The 25,128-nt window shown below is 43.2% G+C and overlaps 1 protein-coding gene across 7 annotated transcripts in view; it reads right to left on the reverse strand.

The window, feature by feature from the left end:
* SBF1 (SET binding factor 1) overlaps positions 1-25,128 on the reverse strand; it is a 260,258-nt gene that overhangs the window by 103,768 nt on the left and 131,362 nt on the right. For 4 of the 7 annotated variants that reach the window (XM_069765474.1, XM_069765471.1, XM_069765473.1 and 1 more), the window contains 9 exons: positions 21,492-21,641; positions 19,483-19,551; positions 19,211-19,366; positions 17,127-17,383; positions 16,850-17,022; positions 12,385-12,458; positions 12,046-12,241; positions 8,991-9,118; positions 8,193-8,368 (listed from right to left, as the gene is read on the reverse strand). In XM_069765474.1, coding sequence (XP_069621575.1) covers positions 8,193-8,368; positions 8,991-9,118; positions 12,046-12,241; positions 12,385-12,458; positions 16,850-17,022; positions 17,127-17,383; positions 19,211-19,366; positions 19,483-19,551; positions 21,492-21,641 — 1,379 coding nt within the window. Of the gene's footprint in view, positions 1-6,828; positions 6,904-8,192; positions 8,369-8,990; positions 9,119-12,045; positions 12,242-12,384; positions 12,459-16,849; positions 17,023-17,126; positions 17,384-19,210; positions 19,367-19,482; positions 19,552-21,491; positions 21,642-25,128 lie in introns of all 7 variants that reach the window. The other 3 variants (XM_069765468.1, XM_069765470.1, XM_069765467.1) reach the window with 1 other exon arrangement.

Raw genomic sequence — 25,128 nt, forward strand, 5'->3', positions numbered from 1 at the left:
TTGGTCAGTGAAGAAGTCCACTGAGGGGAACTAGAGGATAAAGCTGGGGTCGGCAGCGGAGGGCTCCTCGGACTGATCAAGCGCCTTTAAGACCAGGAAATACTGGTCATGCTCCTTTAAGAACAGAGAATATTGGTCATGCGCCTTTAAGACCAGGGAACACTGGTCATGCGCCTTTAAGACCAGAGAACACTGGTCATGCGCCTTTAAGACCAGAGAACACTGGTCGTGCGCCTTTAAGACCAGAGAATACTGGTCGTGCGCCTTTAAGACCAGAGAATACTGGTCGTGCGCCTTTAAGACCAGAGAATACTGGTCGTGCACCTTTAAGACCAGAGAATACTGGTCGTGCACCTTTAAGACCAGAGAATACTGGTCGTGCACCTTTAAGACCAGAGAATACTGGTCGTGCACCTTTAAGACCAGAGAATACTGGTCGTGCACCTTTAAGACCAGAGAATACTGGTCGTGCACCTTTAAGACCAGAGAATACTGGTCGTGCACCTTTAAGACCAGAGAATACTGGTCGTGCACCTTTAAGACCAGAGAATACTGGTCATGCACCTTTAAGACCAGAAAAAAAATAAAAATAAAAAAAAATAAATAAATAAATAAATACTGTCACCCCAGTGTGAGCTGGCCGGGTGAACCAAGATGGCCACCGGGAGCTGCAGAGTTGATAAAATCTCGCAGAGAGTGAGAAGCGCCAATTTGGGGGCGGAGCCACAGACACGATGTTGAATAGGCCTAAGCCGGGGCCTAAATTTCTGTAGCCGGCGGACGTCACCAGTGGGTCGTTCCAGGCAAGACTTCCAGGATGCGGCCTACAAATCGGCCGAAGCCGGGGACTAAATTTTTGCAGCCATCCAGAGCGTTACCTCAGAGAGGTGGGCCACAGGGAAGTGGCTGAGGCTGCCTGTCAGCATGTGCATATCCCACTGAAGATGGATCCACTCACCATCGATGCGCGTCCCGGCATGGAGCCGCCGCGGATGTGGGTTTCAGCGCTGTTCTGTGCAGCGTGGACGGTGCAGGGATACTCAATCCATCATCCGTTTGTTAGGGAGGTGGAGAGGAACCGTCCGCCTCCTTGTGCCATCCGCTTTCACAGTGATGGGACAGTGGGGGCTGCTCGGACGCCATAGAGAGGGGCCTCTGTACAGCCACGGAGCTCAGTCCGGGTGGACAGGGTCAGTTGTCCGGCATTAGGCCTGGCTAAAGGAGAGGATACATGGAGGCGACACTCCATGTGGTCGCCTGCTGCTGGTGTGGGGAGATCGGGACCATGAAAGGAACCGTCGTCCCTGAAGTGAGCTCAGGCATGGCTTCCCACGTCGCAGGAAAAGGTACGGGGAGGTATACTCGCCGTGCTCGCCTGTTGATGGTTCGGGGGAAATCGGAACCTTGAAAGGAACCGTCGCCCCCTTCACTCCGTTAATTAAAAAATAAAAATTTACAGAAAAGTAAACAAAATAAAAACGTTGGGGTCTGAAACAGACCCATGTGCCTCCTACAGACACTAAGCAAGAACTGGTTAGCTTAGAGCCAGCAGGAGGGTGTATACTGCAGGGAGGAGCTAATTTTTTTTTGTATCACTTAGTGTCAGCCTCCTATTGGCAGCAGCATACACCCCACGGTCTGTGTCCCCCAATGAGGCGAAGGAGAAAGTAGGGGTCTCATCTTGTATAGTTTTATTAATGCAGTCAGCGCAGAGGTCCTTCTGCCACTGAACTGCAAGCGGAACTTTACAAAGGGCACATTCTTGGTTCTTTGTTTTGCCGCTAGATTTCCTCGACCCCTAGTGATCAAACTGAAAAAATGGACTCTGTTACCATAAGGGTGACATTCACGTAGGTCACTCACCACCGCTAACAGTCAAGGGTACTTCAGAGGCTGGACAGATGCACGTGCAGCGTCCCTTCTGGACGCCGAAGAGTCTTGCCGGACAGGACGACTGCTGCTCCTACCACTTGAGCGGCTGCTCCTGGTATGCTGGTGGCTCGGCAAGGCATCTGGCAATAGCTCCTGATGCGGCTGCTACTGCTGTGATGGCGGCTGCTGCTGCTCCACTTCCATGATGAAGCTTATGGGCATGAGCGCGTCTTCTGTAGTCATCCCCCCTTCATGGGGGATCCACTGCACTCCCCGCCTCCTCCGGTGCCCAATGGTGGCCCCTCCCCTCCTCTGCCGCACCGCCGGAGTCCTTTTCCACTGGCCGGCATTTTTTTCATGGGCGCCGCCATCTTGGATCCAGCGCCCGCCTCCGACGCCACGCGGGCACGCCCATTACCAGAGTGCCTTGCGTGTGACATGAGACAGGCGACCCGGAAGCGGCCGCCGCATCTGGATGCCGGCAGAGAGGAGGGCGGCGTAGCAGCCACGGAAGGAGCCCGGCCATCCGACCGTGCTGCACGGACGCCCGCTCGGACGCAGAGCCCCGGAGGACCTGCGGACGGCGGATCCACAACCCGAACACCGACGCACAGGCGCTGCCTGTTCTTCCACGCCGGGACAGGTAATGGGTACGTGGAAACTTCGCCGTGTTCAGCATGAGGGTCAGGAAACCCATCTGAAGCCACAGAGGTACCCACCTTTTATTTTCAGTAGGGTTTCCTGTCCTGACTCGGCGGATCCCCTCTCTCAGGCGTGCCGTCATGGGGGAAGGGAAAATAATAAAAGCATACATATACACAAATATATATATATATATATATATATATATATATATATATATATATATATATATATATATATATATATATATATATATATATATATATATATATATATATATATATATACATACACACATACACACACACATACATATACATACACACACACACACACACACATTATATTTACACTTTCCCAAGTCCCAGCGGATCTGAACAGCACTTATGTCAGTAACTATACTGTTCATCAGAGTCACCAAGTCTCACAAAGGGCAGCGTAACTCAGCGATTCTGATGAGCGGTTATGTCAGTAACGTTACTGCTGTTCACAAACACCTGGGCTGGATTACATCAAAGATGTGTGGGAACATTTTTTGGAATAAAACTGGTGAACGAGGGACATTGTCTAGTATTTTTCTCTCTTTTTAGGTTTTCAGGTATCAATTGATGGACTGCGGATTCCTTAGGCCTCTTTCACACTTCCGTCGTTTGGCCAACGTCGCAATGCGTAGTTTTGGAGAAAAAAATGCATCCTGCAAAGTTGCCCGCAGGATGCGTTTTTTTCTCCATGGACTTGCATTAGCGACGCATTGCGACGCATGGCGTATTTTTGAGGTTTGTCATGACGGAAAAAAAACGTTCCATGTAACGTTTTTTCGTCCGTCGGAACCACCATTTCCGACCGCACATGCGCGGCCGGAACGCCGCCCCCTCCTCCCCGGAATTCATAATGGGCAGCAGATGCGTCTGAAAACTGCATCCGCTGCCCACATTGTGCACTATTTGCACAACTTCCGTCGGTATGTCGGGCCGACGGTTTGCGACGTCCCCGTACCGACGGAAATGTGAAAGAAGCCTTAGGCCGGTTTTTCACTTGCGTTCCCCTGATGTGCGGCGGGCTGCGGACTTCCTCCGTGAAGCCCCGCCCCTGGCCGTACCTCCCCGCATGCGACCTGCGTATCTATATTTAACATTAGGTACGCAGGTCGTGCAGCTGTATGCGGATGGTGCCGCATGCGTCGTTTTGACGATGCGGCGACCAGCGGAGACGCAGCCATGTAGCTTTTTTTTTTTTTTTTTGCCGCATTGTCAAAACGACGCATGCGGCACCATCCGCATACAGCCGCACGACCTGCGTACCTAATGTTAAATATAGGTACGCAGGTCACATGCGGGCCGCATGCAGATGTAGGCGGAGGTGCGGCCGGGGGCGGGGCTTCACGGAGGAAGTCCGCAGCCCGCCGCACATCAGGGGAATGCAAGTGAGAAACCGGCCTTAGACTACGACGGACCTGCATGGCTTTTTTTTTTTTTTTTTAAATACATTTGTGAACCAGGGTGTGTGTGTGTGTGTGTGTGTGTGTGTGTGTGTGTGTGTGTGTGTGTGTGTGTGTGTGTGTGTGTGTGTGTGTGTGTGTGTGTGTGTGTGTGTGTGTGTGTGTGTGATTTATTAATATAGCAGCTTAGTCTGATAGATATTTTTCCATTTCTAACCCCAGTGCTTGATGTCCACTGTTTTTGGACAAATCACAGCTGACATCAACCCCAACTACTATTACCCACAATTGCCAACACACAAGGGAAATCAGGTAGAGTTTCGCAAAGCGTCCGAACTGGCACATCTTATGGGATGCGCCACTTCTGGGGTGGCTGCAGACTTTTATTTTTAGGCTGGGCAGGGCCCAATAACCATGGACTTTCCCAGCCTGATAATATCAGCTCACAGCTTTTTGCTTTACCTTTGCTGGTTATCAAAACTAGGAAGAACCTCACATTGTTTCTTTTCATTTATTTGCTTAATACATGTACAGTAAATTACACATGCAAAACACTAATTGTATATCTCACAGATATCTATCGACCCCATATCTATGTTTGCGCATCTTTAACACTAGGACTACTGGTATAGTTAATTTAGTCATTGACCCCCTGACGAAGGAACAGTGCGTCCGAAACGCACGTTGGGGTGCCCCAGATTGCCCTGGCTGTCCATAGTGGTCTATTTACAAATCAATTGAAGTGTCTCCCTATATTGCCTACCGTTTAGCACCTTAGCACTATTTTTGCTGCACCTTGGCTTTAACGCAATATACTTCACCTTACACTTGCCACTTTCAATTTTTTTATATGCACATTGCGGCACCTTTTTTATATAAATAAGGTATATTAGAATTTTTTATATATAGTTTTTATATTTTTTCTAAAAAAATGTTTTTAATTGGGCGATGCCAATGACCTTATGGAGATTTAAACTACTTTTTATGTCAGCCAGATGGCTATGGGCACTAAATAATTGAATACATATATACTTAAATAATTTTGGTTTTCATATATGTTTTAATATTTGGAACTTAATAAAATAATATTCATATGATTATACTCCCTGTCCTGATTAATTTCCTGAATTTTTCTATGTGGTGAGCACGATATCTGATCTTTTGTAGTGTTCTACTACGCTACTAACACACCGGGTGGTTTCTGGGTGTTCTCATTTAATAACAAATCTATATATAGTCCTATATCTTTATAACTATTAATTTATTGATACCCGGTTAACATTAGTGTGTTTTATTAATTATCTGGTATAGTCATTTTGACTACTTGCACTTCAGTAGTTCTAGTCGGGGTCACGAGTCCAGTAGTCCTAGTGTTAAAGGTGCTGTTTTGCTTTGACAAAACTTTAAAGACATACTTAGTTACAGATTACATGTATTTTTTTTATGCATTTCCGCTGAGTAAAAGCACTAAATACGCATGTGCGTTTTTTTACCTGCGAAATGTCTGACTGAGCGTTCCCACAAAAGAAATGGACATGCTGCGGCTCAGAAATTTGCACTGCAGTTGAGTTTATACAGAGTAAAAAAAAAGAAGCACTGTGGGCATAGGATTTCTATTAATTCCTTCCACTTTTCTTATACTGCAAAATGCAGCGTTTTGGATACAGCAAAAATATGTTGCACCCAGAAAGCTAGTATTACTGATCATGGGAACATAACCTAAGTCACTGTTTTCAATGTCAATTCTACGTACCTTAAAAGGAACACTGTCAGGTATTCCCAAGCCACACAAACTGCTCCCATTATATTTAGAATGCTACCACCCCATCTGCATCATACCGGAAAGCCTATACAACACTTGCTATTAACACAAAATTAGTTTTAATGCTGTCCTTGGTATATGCAGACCACAACGACACATCAGGGGGTAAGGGTGCATCTCTTTACACAGTACATGACATCCTACGTCATCTCTTCTGTTCTGGAAATCTGACGCATGTGTGCATTGAAGCAGGGTGTGTTCTGTCAAGTCATCGGTGCTCTGCGTATGCCCAGAAAGGAAGATTGCTGTGTGCACGCATACATGTGTGTATGTCTGGGAACACTAGAAACTTCACTTACAAAAGAGGCAGACACATTATGGCTACAGTGCTGGTGGTATTTACAAATGAAAAAAGTTACAAATTTAATAGATCTGAGAAAAATATTGATTACCAATGACAAAACTGCTAAACATTATATGAACTAATGTGTTGACATCCGCTAGCAATCTAGTTTATATGGCGGCACACTGACTGTTCTCAAAGTATGCTATCATGTGAAACAATGCTTAGACATGTTGGCATTTAACCCCTTCCCAACGTGACATACAGGAATTGCATCATTCTTGGCATAAACTGCCGGGGTTTCCAGAAAATTCAGCTGGTCAGAAAGTGGTTAAATTGTATGGCTCCTAGATCCCCCAGGAGACACCACTGCCAATCAAGCATTTCCATATCCTCTGCTTCATGTGCCATAAACATGCAAGGTTAGCCAATAAAAGTGCATATTTATTGGCAAGAAAGCCGTTATATAAAGTGCACTGACAACTTTAGGTGATCCGTGAGGTTTATGAGCAATAATTCTGTGCTCCGAGGCTCCAGAATGCATTGTTTACTCCCCATTACATTGAGACAAGTTACAAGATGTAACAGCGGCACCAATGCAAAGCTTTTCCCATAATTCTGCATAGTAATATAGCTCAGAGGATTGCTGGTAACATTGGTATTCTCGATGCCACGGTAAAATTAGGACAGATAGGAAGCCGCTGAGCACCCAGGAAGAATGACTAGTCACCAGGAAACCATGACCAGTTGGGCATAAATGTTGGGTCTTACGTTTCTGAATGGAAGCTGCCAAGAGATAAACTCAGTGCCAGGTGGCCTTGGAAAACGTCATTGATATGGAGGGTGCTACAGAGAAAGATAGGGGGTCACTAGGGGTTACACTACGAGTAGGACAACATATACACACTAATTTATAGCACAAGAAAAGTTGAATAAAAGCAAAACAGAAGAAGTAATTGCACCAGAACAGAACGGCACACACACAAGTAATTTCTTTAGCATGATATATAATACTAGTATGGTATAAATAAACTGCAATTCAGAAAACTGTTGGTTACATCCCAAACAGATGAAGATGCGTCCTTGCTCTTCAGTTGTGACCCAATTAACATAGTAACATAGTTAGTAAGGCCGAAAAAAGACATTTGTCCATCCAGTTCAGCCTATATTCCATCATAATAAATCCCTAGATCTACGTCCTTCTACAGAACCTAATAATTGTATGATACAATATTGTTCTGCTCCAGGAAGACATCCAGGCCTCTCTTGAACCCCTCGACTGAGTTCGCCATCACCACCTCCTCAGGCAAGCAATTCCAGATTCTCACTGCCCTAACAGTAAAGAATCCTCTTCTATGTTGGTGGAAAAACCTTCTCTCCTCCAGACGCAAAGAATGCCCCCTTGTGCCCGTCACCTTCCTTGGTATAAACAGATCCTCAGCGAGATATTTGTATTGTCCCCTTATATACTTATACATGGTTATTAGATCGCCCCTCAGTCGTCTTTTTTCTAGACTAAATAATCCTAATTTCGCTAATCTATCTGGGTATTGTAGTTCTCCCATCCCCTTTATTAATTTTGTTGCCCTCCTTTGTACTCTCTCTAGTTCCATTATATCCTTCCTGAGCACCGGTGCCCAAAACTGGACACAGTACTCAGTGTGCGGTCTAACTAGGGATTTGTACAGAGGCAGTATAATGCTCTCATCATGTGTATCCAGACCTCTCTTAATGCACCCCATGATCCTGTTTGCCTTAATTAATACTGCTACTATAAGTTACATGGATGGTAAATACATATTTTCTTATATACCACATGAGTATTTTTTCATTAGAAGTTCAAAAGATCTATGATAAGCAATGACAAGAATAACAAGTAGTCGTCATGTTCTTGTGCCTTTATCATATGTATCACTGAATGTATATGGCTAAGTCAGAGGGGCCAACCTGTATGAACAGTACATTGCTAAATGACATACAACATAGGGCGAGGTGGGAAACGTAAAGGAATACTAAGATTTTGTGTAGTCTTTTCATAAAGATTTATACAAGGAATGAAACCTAGAGGACATCTGCTACTTACTATAGCACTAGGATGACCGTATAGCATTCTAACAATTATTGGGTAGACTCACTTGATGGAGGGATTCTTGTCCTTGGTTCTAGGTTGAGCAGTATGTTGTAGGGAAAGACCAACACTGAACGGGAAAGTTCCTTGCACATCTTGAGGATACCTCAGTTTGTGCAGCTGTTTGCGGAAACCTTCAGAGATCTCAGAAGGGACTTCCTCATCAAACGCCACCCGCAGCAGCTGAAACCAAAATATATGTGACATGTAGAGAAATCCATAACTGTATAAAGGTCTACTGCTATCCTATCAAAACATAAGAAGTGTTTCATCCCCATGGACAGTGGATATGTCATCCGTATTTTGATATTTTTCATTTTATTTTTCTAATAAGTAATCTGTAGACGTTTTGCATGGATTTTGATTTTGTGCGTTTCTCCTTACCATAGGTGGCCACAAAGTGTGTTTTAAGGAAAGTAGTAGCTAAAATTGCTATCAAATGTGTCATAACTAGAAGTTATGTACTGAAACATAGTGCTCGCACTGAAGCACAGCTCATGACTAATATCATGTGTAATGTCAAGTGGCATAAAGAACATTAATACACTGAAGCACAATCGAGAATCAAATGCCACCATGAGGGGGTGGAATAAAGGAATCTCACCAATTCATCAGCCCTTACTATTTTGTGGCTGAATGGATTTGTGTTAATGATTATGTCTCAAACTTATGTCCCTGTGCAAAAATATATGAGGCAACAAGAAATACAAATTTCTGCACAGTTCTACAGGACAAGTATTGTGCACATGAGGCAGGAGTAGCTATAGCATCATCTCACAATAAAATAACTAAGATAAACATTCACCTGGAAAGTACATGAGCGGAGCTGAAGTCCTTCCTGAACATACTGGTCATGATGGGCCGGGACACTGACTTTCTTCTCCTTTGTCAGAGACGCAATGGGGAAGGAGCGCACAACCGTTTGTTCAGACACTGCATTAAAAACACACCACCACATTTCCAATACACATTTTTATAACCTTCTCTTCTTCTCCCAAAAACTCAAAAAGTAAACATGCTTACAGTGAGAGTTGTTTTGTCAAGCACCAATTTTTTCTAGGCTTGGACCTTACTTAATAATGAAGCAACTAGTCTTGATAAAAATACACCATTTCACACGTACATACTCCCCTTTATCCCATCCCTACTACTTTACGCACATCGAATAAAGGTCTGTTTACACAGATCAACTGTTGGCATTAAGCGACCATTGATCTGTAAATATTTACAGATCGGAGGTCATTTAATAGCCTGTTCACACAGACAGACCGCTGTAATTAATACACACTAGTGATGAGCGATTATACTCGTTGCTCGGGTTTTCCTGAGCATGCTCGGGTGGTCTCAGTATATTGGCGTGCTCGGAGATTTAGTTTTTGTCCACAAAGCTGCATGATTTGCGGCAGCTGGACAGCCTAAATACATGAGGATTCCCTAACAAACAGGCAATCCCCACATGTATTCAGGCTGTCTAGCAGCCTGATAAAAACTAAATCTCCGAGGATGCCAAAATACTCAGAGGACATCAGAGCATGCTCAGGGAAACCCGAGCAATGAGTATACTCCCTCATCACTAATGCACACCTAGAAATCTGTAGTACACTGTTCAGTGCACATAGTCTGTCATTGTCCTCAGCAGTGCGAGCTCTGTTTACAGTGTTTTGCTCAACCGAAAACAATGATCTTGATTCAGCAGGTTTAAACTAAAAGAGTTCTCAAAGAAAGACTCCCATCTATATGTAATTAAATTAAAGTGAGCAGGCTAGTCTTCAGAGCAGTGATATCACGGAGAAGAAGAACAGCGCTGGATCCTGGAGAAAGTGGCTGCAGGTGAGTATATTAATACATACTCACATTTAATTTAAATATAAAAAAAAAATATATAAAATATATATATATCTATCTATATATATAATTGTCTAAGGGTTTTTCCGTCTGTCTGTCTGTCTGTCTGTCTGTCTGTCTGTCTGTCTGTCTGTCTGTCTGTCTGTCTGTCTGTCTGTCTGTCTGTCTTGGAAATCCCGGCTCTCTGATTGGTCGAGGCCGCCAGGCCTCGACCAATCAGAGACCGGCACAGCATCGACGTAGAAATCCCGCGTCTCTGATTGGTCGAGGCCGCCAGGCCTCGACCAATCAGCGACGGGCACAGCGACGATGATGTCATAAAGGACGTAGACATCCCGGCTCTCTGATTGGTCGAGGCCGACAGGCCTCGACCAATCAGAGGCCGGCACAGCATCGACGTAGAAATCCCACGTCTCTGATTGACACTTCTATATTGATCAGTCCTCCTGACACTTCTATATTGATCAGTCCTCCTGACACTTCTATATTGATCAGTCCTCCTGACACTTCTATATTGATCAGTCCTCCTGACACTTCTATATTGATCAGTCCTCCTGACACTTCTATATTGATCAGTCCTCCTGACACTTCTATATTGATCAGTCCTCCTGACACTTCTATATTGATCAGTCCTCCTGACACTTCTATATTGATCAGTCCTCCTGACACTTCTATATTGATCAGTCCTGACACTTCTATATTGATCAGTCCTCCTGACACCTCTATATTGATCAGTCCTCCTGACACTTCTATATTGATCAGTCCTCCAGTCTGCCGCAAATTCTGGAATCATCATTGTCCATATACTACGGGGACATGCATATTCTAGAATTCCCGATGCGTTAGAATCGGGCCACAATCTAGTCTGTCTGTCTGTCTGTCTGTCTGTCTGTCTGTCTGTCTGTCTGTCTGTCTTGGAAATCCCGGCTCTCTGATTGGTCGAGGCCGCCAGGCCTCGACCAATCAGCAACGGGCACAGCGACGATGTCATAAAGGACGTAGACATCTCACGTTTCTGATTCAGCGACGGGCACAGTATCGACATAGATGTCATAATGGTTGCCATGGCGACGATGATGTCTTAAAGGTTGCCTCGACCAATCAGCGACGGGCACAGTCTGCCGCGAATTCTGGAATCATCATTGTCCATATACTACGGGGACATGCATATTCTAGAATACCCGATGCGTTAGAATCGGGCCACAATCTAGTATATATATAATTGCCTAAGGGTCTGTCTGTCTGTCTGTCTGTCTGTCTTGGAAATCCCGCGTCTCTGATTGGTCGAGGCCGCCAGGCCTCGACCAATCAGAGACTGGCACAGCATCGACGTAGAAATCCCGCGTCTCTGATTGGTCGAGGCCGCCAGGCCTCGACCAATCAGCGACGGGCACAGCGACGATGATGTCATAAAGGACGTAGACATCCCGCAACGGGCACAGCGACGATGATGTCATAATGGTTGCCATGGCGACGATGATGTCATAAAGGTTGCCTCGATCAATCAGCGACGGACACAGTCTGCCGCGAATTCTGGAATCATCATTGTCCATATATTACAGGGACATGCATATTCTAGAATACCCGATGCGTTAGAATCGGGCCACAATCTAGTATATATATATGTATATGTATATGTATGTATATATATATATATATATATATATATATATATATATATATATATATATGTATATGTATGTGTGTATATATATATATATATATATATATATATATATATATATATATATATATATATATATATATATATATATATATATATAGATGAGGAACGTGGCTGCAGGTTCAGGCTACAAAGAATTGGTTTTAGTCCATAACCCTAAACACAAAGGATGAGAACTGAGGAGCTACAGAGATAATCTAGCATAATGCAGTATTGGCAGAGGAATAATAAAATGATTGAAACTTTATTGAAAAATTACATCAGGTAGTTGACAATTAAAGTGACAGACAAAGGAAAATAATTTCAAGACAAATAAAAAACCTGTGCTCACCTAATGGGTCGACTGGAGTACCCTTAAAGATGCAACGGTAAGTAGTGAGGAATAGCGCCCCTTCAGCAGGGAGCAGGGGTGGACCTCCAAGACTACCACCTGAAGCTTCCTCTCGTCCGTCTGGTAAAAGATATACTCGAAGTCCATCCATTACGAAATCCTCACCTACTAACAAGGCTGGTCGCAACAATTTTGGCTAAGAAATACAAACAAGAAAAATGGTAAGCGTAATATAAAAGACATCTACAAAAATAAAAAAGTAAATGATAGCAATATCAAACAATTGTACAAGTATTGAGCAACAGCTCGAATTAATAACTGGCTAATTAAAATACTAACCTTCTGGATTGGAGGCAGCCTCTTACTTTCCCTGTGAACAGCATCCAAGGTCTCTATATGCATCTGAACAATGTCTACATAACAATAAAGAGACACAATCATACCATGAAACCAGTATAGATCTGGTATCCAAACCCGCAACTCAAATTAGTCATAATATATAGTAAAATCCAAAAGAACAACACGCTTCTGGAGGAACATCTAAGCTAAGCGGCCTACATACTGTATATGAAGCACATTTTATTATAGCTTTACCTTGCATTACTAACATTCCCTTGTGGCAAGTGGATGACTACATTTTCTGCAGGTGTACCAGTAGCAAAACTATCATTGAAGAAGTCCATGGCACCCAACAATGCGGTGCCTCCCATCACCAGGGCAAAAAATTGCATAATAAGGTTCTGAACAACTGCAATAGTCACTGGAGGGCGTTCACTGCATACAAATATATGCAACTTCACAAGGAGTTCAATGGAAGCCCCATATAGCAGTATCTGCTGGCTGTCACAACCACTGTAGTTCTATTGTAGCAAAGCCAGGTAGGCTAAGGTTAAATCCTAGCTCTACAGGTGCTTATTAGTGCCCGTGACTGGCCTGCACATTGCCAAACTAGCTGTTCTCCTTAGCCAGTCAGGTCAGGGAAGCGGACCAGACTGGAGATGTCTGGGAGCTCAAGAGAGATACAGGCCAGAATTCCTCTCCGAGAAGAGCCTGCACAGGTCGTAAGCACAGAACTGCAAGTAACAGTGGCTGCTATAGAAGAAGGCTGTGGAGTCGGAGTCAGTGCCCAATATGTTGGGGTCAGGAGGATAAAATAGACCGACTCCTAAAATAATACATTGGGTACAGTAGTACATACAGTGCAGGATGTGCTGTTAATTGTTTCATAATTTAGGAAAGTTATGAAATGTCCTATAAATGTCTGTTCTGTTCCTGATCTAAAGATCTCAGCTTTTAGATGAGATGAATCTGTGCTGCACTTTATGTACATGCCCAGTAGTGAGGCAGTGCTGTATATTCGGGAGTTAGGGAAATTGAGGAGTCGAAGTTCAAGGTTTGGCTTACCAGCTCCAAAGCCTTGCTATGGACAATAGATGTTTTGTTTAAAGGGGGTATCCGAGACTTTACAAAAAACAAAAGATGTACCTAAGAACTAACAGGCAGGTAATTGCAACTTACCTGCCTGTTGTGCATGGCGCCATTCTCCCTCAAGATAGAGCTGTCATAGACCGCTCCTGCCAGGGCTTCAGGAGACAGACTTTGCCGACATCACATCTACAGAGCAGAGGCTTTTCCTCTGCTATGTTGATGAGGCGGGACTTCTGATATCATTCTGATAGGCAGCAGGGATCCAGCTGTCAAAGCGGGGAGCCAGCTGCCTATCAGAATGGCAACAGGAACACATGGGCTACTTGCACAGTGAACAAGTCTGTATGATCATGTTCACACACCACCAAGAAACCTGAAGACACAAAAGAGAATAGTAAAACCAAAAACACTCAGTTTGAAAAAATGTTGCAGTAATCCGCAAGTGCTAGTAAAAGATGTAAAAAACAGGGTATTTGGTTGATACGTTTTTTGCAAAAAATGTATACTAAGCTGCTCTACCAATCTTCACGGTATACCCTTATCAGAGCAGTCCTAACTAATGTATGCAATCCCTATCTGATGTATTTAAAAACCTGATCATCTGTATATAACCTGTGTGAACAGGTTTTTAAATACATCAGATAGGGATTGCATACATTAGTTAGGACTGCTCTGATAAGGGTATACCGTGAAGATTGGTAGAGCAGCTTAGTATACATTTTTTGCAAAAAAACGTATCAACCAAATACCCTGTTTTTTACATCTTTTACTAGCACTTGCGGATTACTGCAACATTTTTTCAAACTGAGTGTTTTTGGTTTTACTATTCTCTTGTGTCTTCAGGTTTCTTGGTGGTGTGTGAACATGATCATACAGACTTGTTCACTGTGCAAGTAGCCCATGTGTTCCTGTTTCCATAATTGTTCTCTTGTGTCTACAAGACTGGGGAGTTCCACCACTCCTCTTGGGCTATCTGCACAAAAGCTGTTCTACCCTGTATGCACACATGGATTTTTCCTCTCTGAACCCTGTTCACACAGGTTATATACAGATGATCAGGTTTTTAAATACATCAGATAGGGATTGCATACATTAGTTAGGACTGCTCTGATAAGGGTATACCGTGAAGATTGGTAGAGCAGCTTAGTATACATTTTTTGCAAAAAACGTATCAACCAAATACCCTGTTTTTTACATCTTTTACTAGCACTTGCGGATTACTGCAACATTTTTTCAAACTGAGTGTTTTTGGTTTTACTATTCTCTTTTGTGTCTATCAGAATGGCAGTATGTGACCAATCTGTGCCAGGGAAGAATGGCACCGTGCCCAACAGGCAGGTAAGCTGCAATTGCCTACCTGCTAGTGCTTAGGTAAATTTTTTGTAAATTCCCAGAAACCCCCCCTTTAAGGGAGTGGGGGAAGATCCAACATATATGTGAGTAGTCAGGGTCCATTTAGTTAGCACACGGACAAGGCTAGAAATTTATCTTTACGAGAAGTTTTACAGCGTCAAAAACAATGGAAAGCAAAGCAATAAAGACTGCACGTTTGGACCAAAGCTGTATAGCTTGTGTGAATACTTAAGGCCTAATGTCTACCAGAGAGCGTGAAAGCCTACAATATGTTATGTAATAAATCAGTCTTAAATTGTGTTTACAATGGATATTCACTTTAATTCCTGGCCTCCACTACAAAATATTATGTAATCTGACACTGGAAAGAAGCCGATTGCCCTCTACTGATAAGGTCATGATGGGACCCAACATTAATGATGAGATGCCAGTGTAATTAGTAGCAGCTACTATAGGTAAAAACATATACATACAAAAAATACATATTCACTTAATGCACTTTTACAAAGCTTGACAGATATAAGAACAGCCAACAAGTTACACCGTTTCATTAGAGTGAGTGATAATGTAGTAGTTCAATTTGTTTGATACATTGGCGTCACTATAAAATCCTGGCAGATCTTTTCTGTGCCAGTTAACTTCTGTTAGCAGCACATTGCGTGGGAGCTGCTAAAAGCTCCAGATTGATAACAGTAGTGCTCAGTTATCCAGGTTAACCCTTCCCTTAATAATAATAATAATTTTTATTTATATAGCGCCAACATATTCCGCAGCGCTTTACAAATTATAGAGGGGACTTGTACAGACAATAGACATTACAGCATAACAGAAATACAGTTCAAAACAGATACCAGGAGGAGTGAGGGCCCTGCTCGCAAGCTTACAAACTATATACCAGAAAGCTTCCTCTAAGCTTCACAGAAATGAAGCAGTACATAGCAGCGCCTGATGCACCCACAAACAAGCAATCTGGTTTTATTTATGCTACATCCACCACCTCTGGGACCTCCACCTATCAGGACAACAAGTAGAAGATGTCGGTGTATTGATGCATCCTGGAGACTAGACATGCAACTCCCAAAGTGTCTAACAAGTGTCCAGAATTTGATTTCAACCGTTGCTTAAGGCTGTGTGCACACGTGGATTTTTCACGGTTTTTAGCTATAAAAACGCATAAAATACGTATACATATGCATCCCATCATTTACAATGCATTCTGCAATTTTTGTGCATATGTTGCGTTTTTTTCCGTGAAAAAAAACGCATCGCGGTAAAAAAAAAAAAAAAACACAGCATGTTCATTAGTTTTGCGGATTTTTTGCTTATTTCACACTATATTATTGCATTGGGAACCTCCGGAAAAAAACGCAAAAAAATCTGCAAAAAAACGAGAGAAAAACACGGGGGGAAAAACGCAAGAAAAACGTATGCGGATTTTTTGCAGAAAATGTCGGGTTTTGTTCAGGAAATTTCTGCAAGAAATCCTGACATGTGCACATAGCCTAAAAGGGATTTTCTTATGCATAATATTCAGGAGCGCACCGCTCCCCTGCCTTCCAGCTTCCTGCTATGCAGGGGCGTTGTGCTCCTGAACATTGAAAGATCAGATCAGCAGCATGGCTGCGCCACTGGTTTGAACTACGCTCTCTGCCAGGCTTTGCCTCTGCCGCATTGAAGTAGTGCAAAGGGACTGAAGCTGGCCAGACACAGCCATCTTCAGAGCGGCATAAGCAGGCTGTAATGATTAGGTAACCGGACACTACTGCAGGGTGGCAGGTAACTTAGACAATGAGCTGTACACTATAAAATTAAAAAAAACCTAAGTTCTTTAGGATGGGGAGGATAAATTTGAAAGTTGCCTGTTAAGCACTTATGCAATTTTACACATTTGGAACCTTGAGAAAACCTCTAACCTACAATGCAAAAAAGTAATGCATATTTTATCACTGTCAAGAGCCCAAAAACAACCCATACTACCAACAGCACTTAAAAAGGACAACTATTAAAAAGTGGAATACTGCACCTGGGATCATGGTGTGCAGGCCTTTTAGGTGATCAGATGTAACCCCACTCTCCGTACACACTTTGTCCACAAAACGGGTTATAAAACGGACAACGCAATGAGCTACATCTGAGCCTTCAGAATCTTCAAACCCACTTTCTGTATCTGCACTTTCTGCAACGCTGCCTGCCATGCTGAATTATTTTGGAAGGAAAGAAGAAAAATAAGGGTTAGCGCATTGAATATTGCAGAAGTGTGATCAAACATCATTAGAAGACAGAAAGGTCTCTTCAACAACCTGTTTGTGATGAAGCTGTTCGTTACACTTTCAGTATCTGCAAATCCGGCGCCCCCTCGCAGAAGGCGGTTTTTAGAGGTGTCCAACGGAAGGAGGAGGTAGCTCATACGGTTGGCATAGTGGATAGCCTGGCTAAACACGGTGCTCTCCTCTTTCTGGATAAGTTCTAACTGTTTCTCACGTATAAGTGTTGGCCACAGACGACACTGCTCAGCTGCCAACTCCAGGGCAGATCTCTCTTCTACTTCAACTTCATCCTAATAAAACAGATTTTATTTAAACCGCATTAATATTATTATTATTATTATTATTATAACTATATATTTTAGAATACTTTTTGCAATTTATTTAACGTACTGAACAAATAACACATTCCCAGTTCACAAAATAGATCATGATAGATTAAAACCGATCATAAAAAAAATGCAATAAATCTTTTAAAAATTAAAGCCATGAAAACAGCAATAGAGTTATTTAACCCTCTATTTTAAAGTTGTCTTTTACAGAGAGGACACTTACGGTACTAATAAAAAGGCATACTGGTGGGCGGCACGGTGGCGCAGTGGTTAGCACAGCAGCCTTGCAGCGCTGGGGTCCTGGGTTCTAATCCCACCCAGGACAACATCTGCAAAGAGTTTGTATGTTCTCTCCGTGTTTGCGTGGGTTTCCTCCGGGCACTCCGGTTTCCTCCCACATTACAAAGACATACTGATAGGAATTTAGATTGTGAGCCCCATCGGGGACAGTGATGATAATGTGTGCAAAACTGTAAAGCGCTGCGGAATATGTTAGCGCTATATAAAAATAAAGATTATTATTATTATTATACTGGTGCTCAATAAAAAAAAAAAAAAGATTCAACTTTCAGTAATAAAAGCAACTTTATTGTACTATCGTGAACATAATCACATGATAAGTGTTAAGTCTAGAACCATCTAAAATGGGGTGCTCCAATCTCTCCCCCTCAAACATAATATATTTGCATCCTCAATCACGGAATACAGGCTATGTGAAGGAAAATATAGAAGCAGCACAAGTGTCAGCTGACCTTTAAAACATTTCTTATGATCAAAAACCTGAGATCCAAAGCTTAATGTATTCATATGCTAAAGTTAATAAATCATCATATTCCAATGTTAGTTCCGTCACGGCTTATAGATTGATATTTACCGCCATTATCCATCCCCTCACATCTCTCTATTATACACATATGCCACATTTTAATACAATCCCCCTCTAGAGCTCAATTTACATTGAAGTGCTTGTCCAGGCTATGACAGAAGCAGTCTAGTGAATACACATCACGTACTGTGCGCACTGTGAGGATTTTACATTGCCAGCGAAGGGACCGAACAGTCATGTGACCGTAAGCATGTGAAATGCGTACTGGCGGCCACATTCCGACTAGATGTGCACAGCCTCACTCAATTCACTTGTATAGTGACTGCAGACTTGTGGAAAGTCCAGACAAACATTTAAGCAACCTGCGGCACTAAAAGACCACCAATCAGCGTTCACTTAATAGCTTGACACTGGCCAACCAGACTTTAGATGCGCACTTAATGCTAACTAATAGTGATGAGCGAACTTCCCCAATTAAGGTGTTATCCGAGAATGCTCTGGTGATAACCGAGTGACTTTGGAACGCACGAATAATATGTTTGCGTCTCCGGTTCGACAGCCACAACACATGCATGGATTGCCTTGTTTAATAGGGAACTCGAACATATTATTTGAACATGCCGAAGGCACTTCATTACCATCGGCACATGCTTGGATAACACCTTATCAAAGCACTTCGCTCATCACTACTAGTAGTTTGGCACTGAACACTGCTCTCGGCAGCGGAGGTACCGTTTACACGGGATGATATGCTGCCCAAAACGATCTTTTGTGCAACCAAAAAAGACATTTCATTTATCAGCAGCTAGTTTAGAATGCACGATAAGGGAACCATTACCGTAATTCTAGAGACCCCCGTTCACAACAATTAAGCAGTGCAAATGCAAATACCCTTTAATTCAGCTAACCCACACCTATATAACAAGAATGCCATAAATAAGTAAAAACTTTCGTATAGTTACCAGATTTGAGCCATTCTCCTCAGAATTTACATACAAAGCCCTGATGTGGTTTTGAACATCTCCATAAAACATGGCTTCCCAGAACTGCATGTTAGTCCAAACTAAATGCTCTTGTACACAGCTATAAGCAAACTGCGTGATGCCAGGACTCAATTTCTGGAAAGAGAATGTTCATAAGGAATGTAGTGTAATAAGCCAAAAGAGTATTACAACATTAAAACCAAATAGACAATTGATTAGCCCATTATACAGTGCATTAGTTAAAATCTTACCCTGCAGAACGCTGTCACCAAGGGTAAAAGGGCTGCAGCTATAAAATGTTCATCCAGTGATGTACAATCCTGAGGAAGGAAAGGCAAGCCTATTACTTCTCCAACTGAAAAACCTTCAGGATTTACATTGTCCATAAAAGAATCATGTACGTGTAAAAGAGGATGAAGAGTTGTGAAAACCACTATTCCTAAATGTTCTGTTGAGGAGAGCCATAATATCAAATACTTAATTAACCTCAAGACATAAGAGAATGAGAGACATAAGAGAATGAGAGACATAAGAGAATGAGAGACATAAGAGAATGAGAGAAGTGACCCATAACATGTATTGTTTAACCTTACATAAGCTTTCTCAGATCAAAATAAGACACTAAAGATGGCTGCCATATCCTGTATCAGCATACCATGTGCTGATATCCAAGATAACGCCCACCCTGATGACCTCATGGATCCAACCACACTGACGCCCACCTTGATGACCTCATGGACCAACCCACCCTGATGACCTCATGGATCAGCCCATGGACTTGCTCATTGCCCAACCCACTAACCAATGGAATGTATCCGATCAGTCCCATTTTAAAGCTAACCGAGCCCCCCTTACAGGGGATATATAAACTTGTGTCCTGACTGAATAAAGCCTTGGAGCTGAGCCATAGATTGATCAAGGAGAATTTACATCTGACTGTGTGTGTCATATGATTATTTCTTTAGTGCGCACCTGATCAATATCCATTAGGCCAGGAGTAGGCAACTAGAGAGTGAACATTTTATTAATTGTTCAACCCAACAGTTCAACTATATATGTCATATACTACGTATTTTTCTTGCTGGGAAGGGCGGTTTAATGTAATGGCTACTAAAAACATGGCCTCCTACAAGGAAAATTAAATGTTTTTGTCCTGCGTTTTGTACATTCCTACTGGATGTTTAAAAAATCCTATAAAAGTATACAACAATGTAACTCTTAGAAGTCTTCAAGTCTCCACCCAAAGCCTCCAAGAGCAACTTCACACAGTCTTAGTCATTTTTGAAATGCATATACAGTTTTTACAATTGGGTAGTAGACAAAAATCATTTTAAAGTCATGCATTTTTCAGACTATAAGACGCACCGGACCATAAGACGCACCCCAAATTTTGGGGCGATAATAGCAGAAAAAAAGATTTTTTTTATAAGATGGGGGTCCGTCTTATTGTCCAAATTTAAGGTATCTTACCTGAGGGCTGGCGGTGGTACATCAGGGTCACAGGAGGCATGGTCCCTTCCTCAGGATAGGTCCGGTCCGGTGTCGGCGGTGATGTTGGGTGTGGTCTGTGGGGAGTGTACCTTAGCAGGGTCCCTTCCTGCTAAGGTGGGCAACGCCGCGACCTGGTGTCCACGGGGGGTTGCGGCAGTGGTATGGCAGCAACAGCGGTGCAGTGATGCTGAGGCGCGGTACGACGTGCACCTGAGCAGGGTCCCTTCCTCAGGTGTGGTGATGCCGCGGCCCGGTATCCAAGGCGAGCAGCAGAGCTGGGTTAATCATGGATTTCTCGGTGGCGCCGGTTATCTTCCTGAGGCCGCAAGTGCACAGATTGAGCACTCTGCTTCCCGGGGCTTCAGGAAAATGGCCGCGGGAGGCAGCGCATGTGCAGATGGAGATCGCGGCAGCCAGTTTCCTGAAGCAGAGATCTCAATCTGCGAATTTTTCTGAAGCCCCAGGAAGATGGCCGCCGCCACCGATAAACCCGTAATTCACCCGGCTCAACTCTCCATGGACACCGGGACGAGGCATCACCTCACCTGAGGAAAGGACCCTACTCAAGTGCACGCTGTACCACCCAACATGCCTCAACATCACCGCACCTCGGCCGCCGCTACACCACACCACTGCACGCACACACACACACACACCCCATTTTTCTCACAATTTTTTTTGGGGAAAAGTGCATCTTATAGTCCGAAAAATACGGAACGTTGGGAATGGAAACATTTTTTTTTTTATTTATTTTTTTTTAGCAACTAACCTGTAGGCAGCAGTTCATCAGACGAACAATGAAGTCAAATTGTTGGTGATCCAGCACAGCGCGGTTCTGCTGCACATGTAGGTTGAGCTCCTGTGTTAGACACTGCCGTGCTGCTCTCCCTTTCAGTGCCCGAAGAACAGCAGGGTGAAGCTGCAGAGGGAATTAAGGTAATTAAGATTTATTTTCCCTGCTTTTATATCTCTATACACTGAAAATGAGATGGCTCTTTAAATTTAAAGGGAATCTGTCAGCAAGATTTCACCCCCAAACTATTTATATGTGTATGAAGCCCTTTCTAGGACCAGTCCAGCAATACCCTTTACATGGCCTATGTGTTCCTAGAATACTGAGTACTTGGCATTTGAATGAGGCTGAAGAGCTGCAGTGTATTTGAAGCCTCTGATACTCCGGCTTTATTCCCCGCCTTGCGCCACCTCGTCATACTTAACTGCCAGCCTCTATGCTGAGTGACTTCCGGTATATTAGATGTCAGATAAGCAGAATGAGGCGACGCTTAATGCAGAATAGTCCTGGAGTGACCGAGGCTTCAAATACAGTGGGGCAAAAAAGTATTTAGTCAGTCAGCAATAGTGCAAGTTCCACCACTTAAAAAGATGAGAGGCGTCTGTAATTTACATCATAGGTAGACCTCAACTATGGGAGACAAACTGAGAAAAAAAAATCCAGAAAATCACATTGTCTGTTTTTTTAACATTTTATTTGCATATTATGGTGGAAAATAAGTATTTGGTCAGAAACAAAATTTCATCTCAATACTTTGTAATATATCCTTTGTTGGCAATGACAGAGGTCAAACGTTTTCTGTACGTCTTCACAAGATTGCTACACACTGTTGTTGGTATGTTGGCCCATTCCTCCATGCAGATCTCCTCTAGAGCAGTGATGTTTTTGGCTTTTTGCTTGGCAACACGGACTTTCAACTCCCTCCAAAGGTTTTCTATAGGGTTGAGATCTGGAGACTGGCTAGGCCACTCCAGGACCTTGAAATGCTTCTTACGAAGCCACTCCTTCGTTGCCCTGGTGGTGTGCTTTGGATCATTGTCATGTTGAAAGACCCAGCCACGTTTCATCTTCAATGCCCTTGCTGATGGAAGGAGGTTTGCACTCAAAATCTCACGATACATGGCCCCATTCATTCTTTCATGTACCCGGATCAGTCGTCCTGGCCCCTTTGCAGAGAAACAGCCCCAAAGCATGATGTTTCCACCACCATGCTTTACAGTAGGTATGGTGTTTGATGGATGCAACTCAGTATTCTTTTTCCTCCAAACACGACAAGTTGTGTTTCTACCAAACAGTTCCAGTTTGGTTTCATCAGACCATAGGACATTCTCCCAAAACTCCTCTGGATCATCCAAATGCTCTCTAGCAAACTTCAGACGGGCCCGGACATGTACTGGCTTAAGCAGTGGGACACGTCTGGCACTGCAGGATCTGAGTCCATGGTGGCGTAGTGTGTTACTTATGGTAGGCCTTGTTACATTGGTCCCAGCTCTCTGCAGTTCATTCACTAGGTCCCCCCGCGTGGTTCTGGGATTTTTGCTCACCGTTCTTGTGATCATTCTGACCCCACGGGGTGGGATTTTGCGTGGAGCCCCAGATCGAGGGAGATTATCAGTGGTCTTGTATGTCTTCCATTTTCTAATTATTGCTCCCACTGTTGATTTCTTCACTCCAAGCTGGTTGGCTATTGCAGATTCAGTCTTCCCAGCCTGGTGCAGGGCTACAATTTTGTTTCTGGTGTCCTTTGACAGCTCTTTGGTCTTCACCATAGTGGAGTTTGGAGTCAGACTGTTTGAGGGTGTGCACAGGTGTCTTTTTATACTGATAACAAGTTTAAACAGGTGCCATTACTACAGGTAATGAGTGGAGGAAAGAGGAGACTCTTAAAGAAGAAGTTACAGGTCTGTGAGGGCCAGAAATCTTGATTGTTTGTTTCTGACCAAATACTTATTTTCCACCATAATATGCAAAAAAAATGATAAAAAAACAGACTGTGATTTTCTGGATTTTTTTTTCTCAGTTTGTCTCCCATAGTTGAGGTCTACCTATGATGTAAATTACAGACGCCTCTCATCTTTTTAAGTGGTGGAACTTGCACTATTGCTGACTGACTAAATACTTTTTTGCCCCACTGTATACAAATATAGCACTTCATCCTCATCTGCACATCAATTCAAGCAGTGATTTTTCATTAACGAAGGAATTGAACGACCATGTAGAGGTATTGTTGGACTTATTTTTGTAAGAGCTACATGCACATAAGAAATGGTGTGAAATCCTGCTGACAGATTCCCTTTAACCCATTTAGCACCCAAGACATATCAATACGTCCCTGAGACCTGGTACTTATTGACCTGGACGGAAGGATACGTCCCAGTGATTTTGTGTGCAAAGATTGATACTGATAGCCGACACCCGGAACTCCGTGCCAAGAGCGTTCCCGCACTGATGCAAGCACTTTAACACCCTAAGTGCTGCGATCGAACTTGACCACAGCATTTCGGGAGCAGGCAGAGGGAAGACATCTCCTCTGCCCTTGGATCGGAGACCCCGCAAAATCATCGCAGGGTCCCAGTCGTTGCCATGGTAACCCAATGTCATTATTACAACATCCGGGTCACCAGATCTAGCAAAGTTGCTTGCTCAGGCTCAAAGCACTTTGTAGCAACTGTGTCTGTCAAGGAAGAGCTGACAGTTTGCATAGCATAGGGATGCTTTTGCATCTCAATGCTAAACAAGCGATCAGCCTGCAAAAAATGAAAGTTACATAGTGGAATAAAGTTAAAAAAAAAAAAAAAAAATTTGTAAAAATCTTAAAAATAAAAACGAAACAATAAATTGTACTGATGAATAAATATTTTCATGAAAAAAAAAAAAAAATTATATACTATATATAAAAACTAAATATACACATTTTGCATTTCCACGTCTGGAATGGCCCGACCTATAAAACTGTCCCACTAGTTAACACCTTTAGTAAACACCATAAAAAAAAATAGGGATTTTTGTGTAGTCACCGTAAAATCCTTTTCTCAAAGCCATTCATTGGGGGACACAGACCATGGGTGTATGCTGCTGCCACTAGGAGGCTAACACTAAGTGATACAAAAAAAGTTAGCTCCTCCCCTGCAGTATACACCCTCCTGCTGGCTCTCAGCTAACCAGTTCGGTGCAAAAGCAGTAGGAGATCAATAATAACACATCAGCGTATAGCATGTCATATTACATATGAGAGTATAGCAAGTCATATTATAAAAACAAGCACAAGCTAATAGGGTGGGAGCTGTGTCCCCCAATGAATGGCTCGGAGAAAAGGATTTTACGGTGAGTACACAAAAATCCCTATTTCTCCTTCGCCTCATTGGGGGACACAGACCGTGGGACATCCCAAAACAGTCCCTGGGTGGGGACAACAATAGACTCACATCTGTGGAAGTGTGGGAATTACAGTGCTTCAAGAATGCATGCGGACTGGACGAATCCGCAAGCTTGCTGCCGTGCTTGCCGAAGTCTGGTGCCTAGAGCCCTCAGACAGGGAGATAGGCTGACATGTAGCACGGAAGGACTCCTGGATGATGAAAGAATCCACCAGGCTAACATGGCTGATGAAACG

This window comes from Ranitomeya imitator, chromosome 4 (assembly GCF_032444005.1).
Source record: "Ranitomeya imitator isolate aRanImi1 chromosome 4, aRanImi1.pri, whole genome shotgun sequence".
In the NCBI taxonomy this organism is placed as follows: Eukaryota; Metazoa; Chordata; class Amphibia; order Anura; family Dendrobatidae; genus Ranitomeya; species Ranitomeya imitator.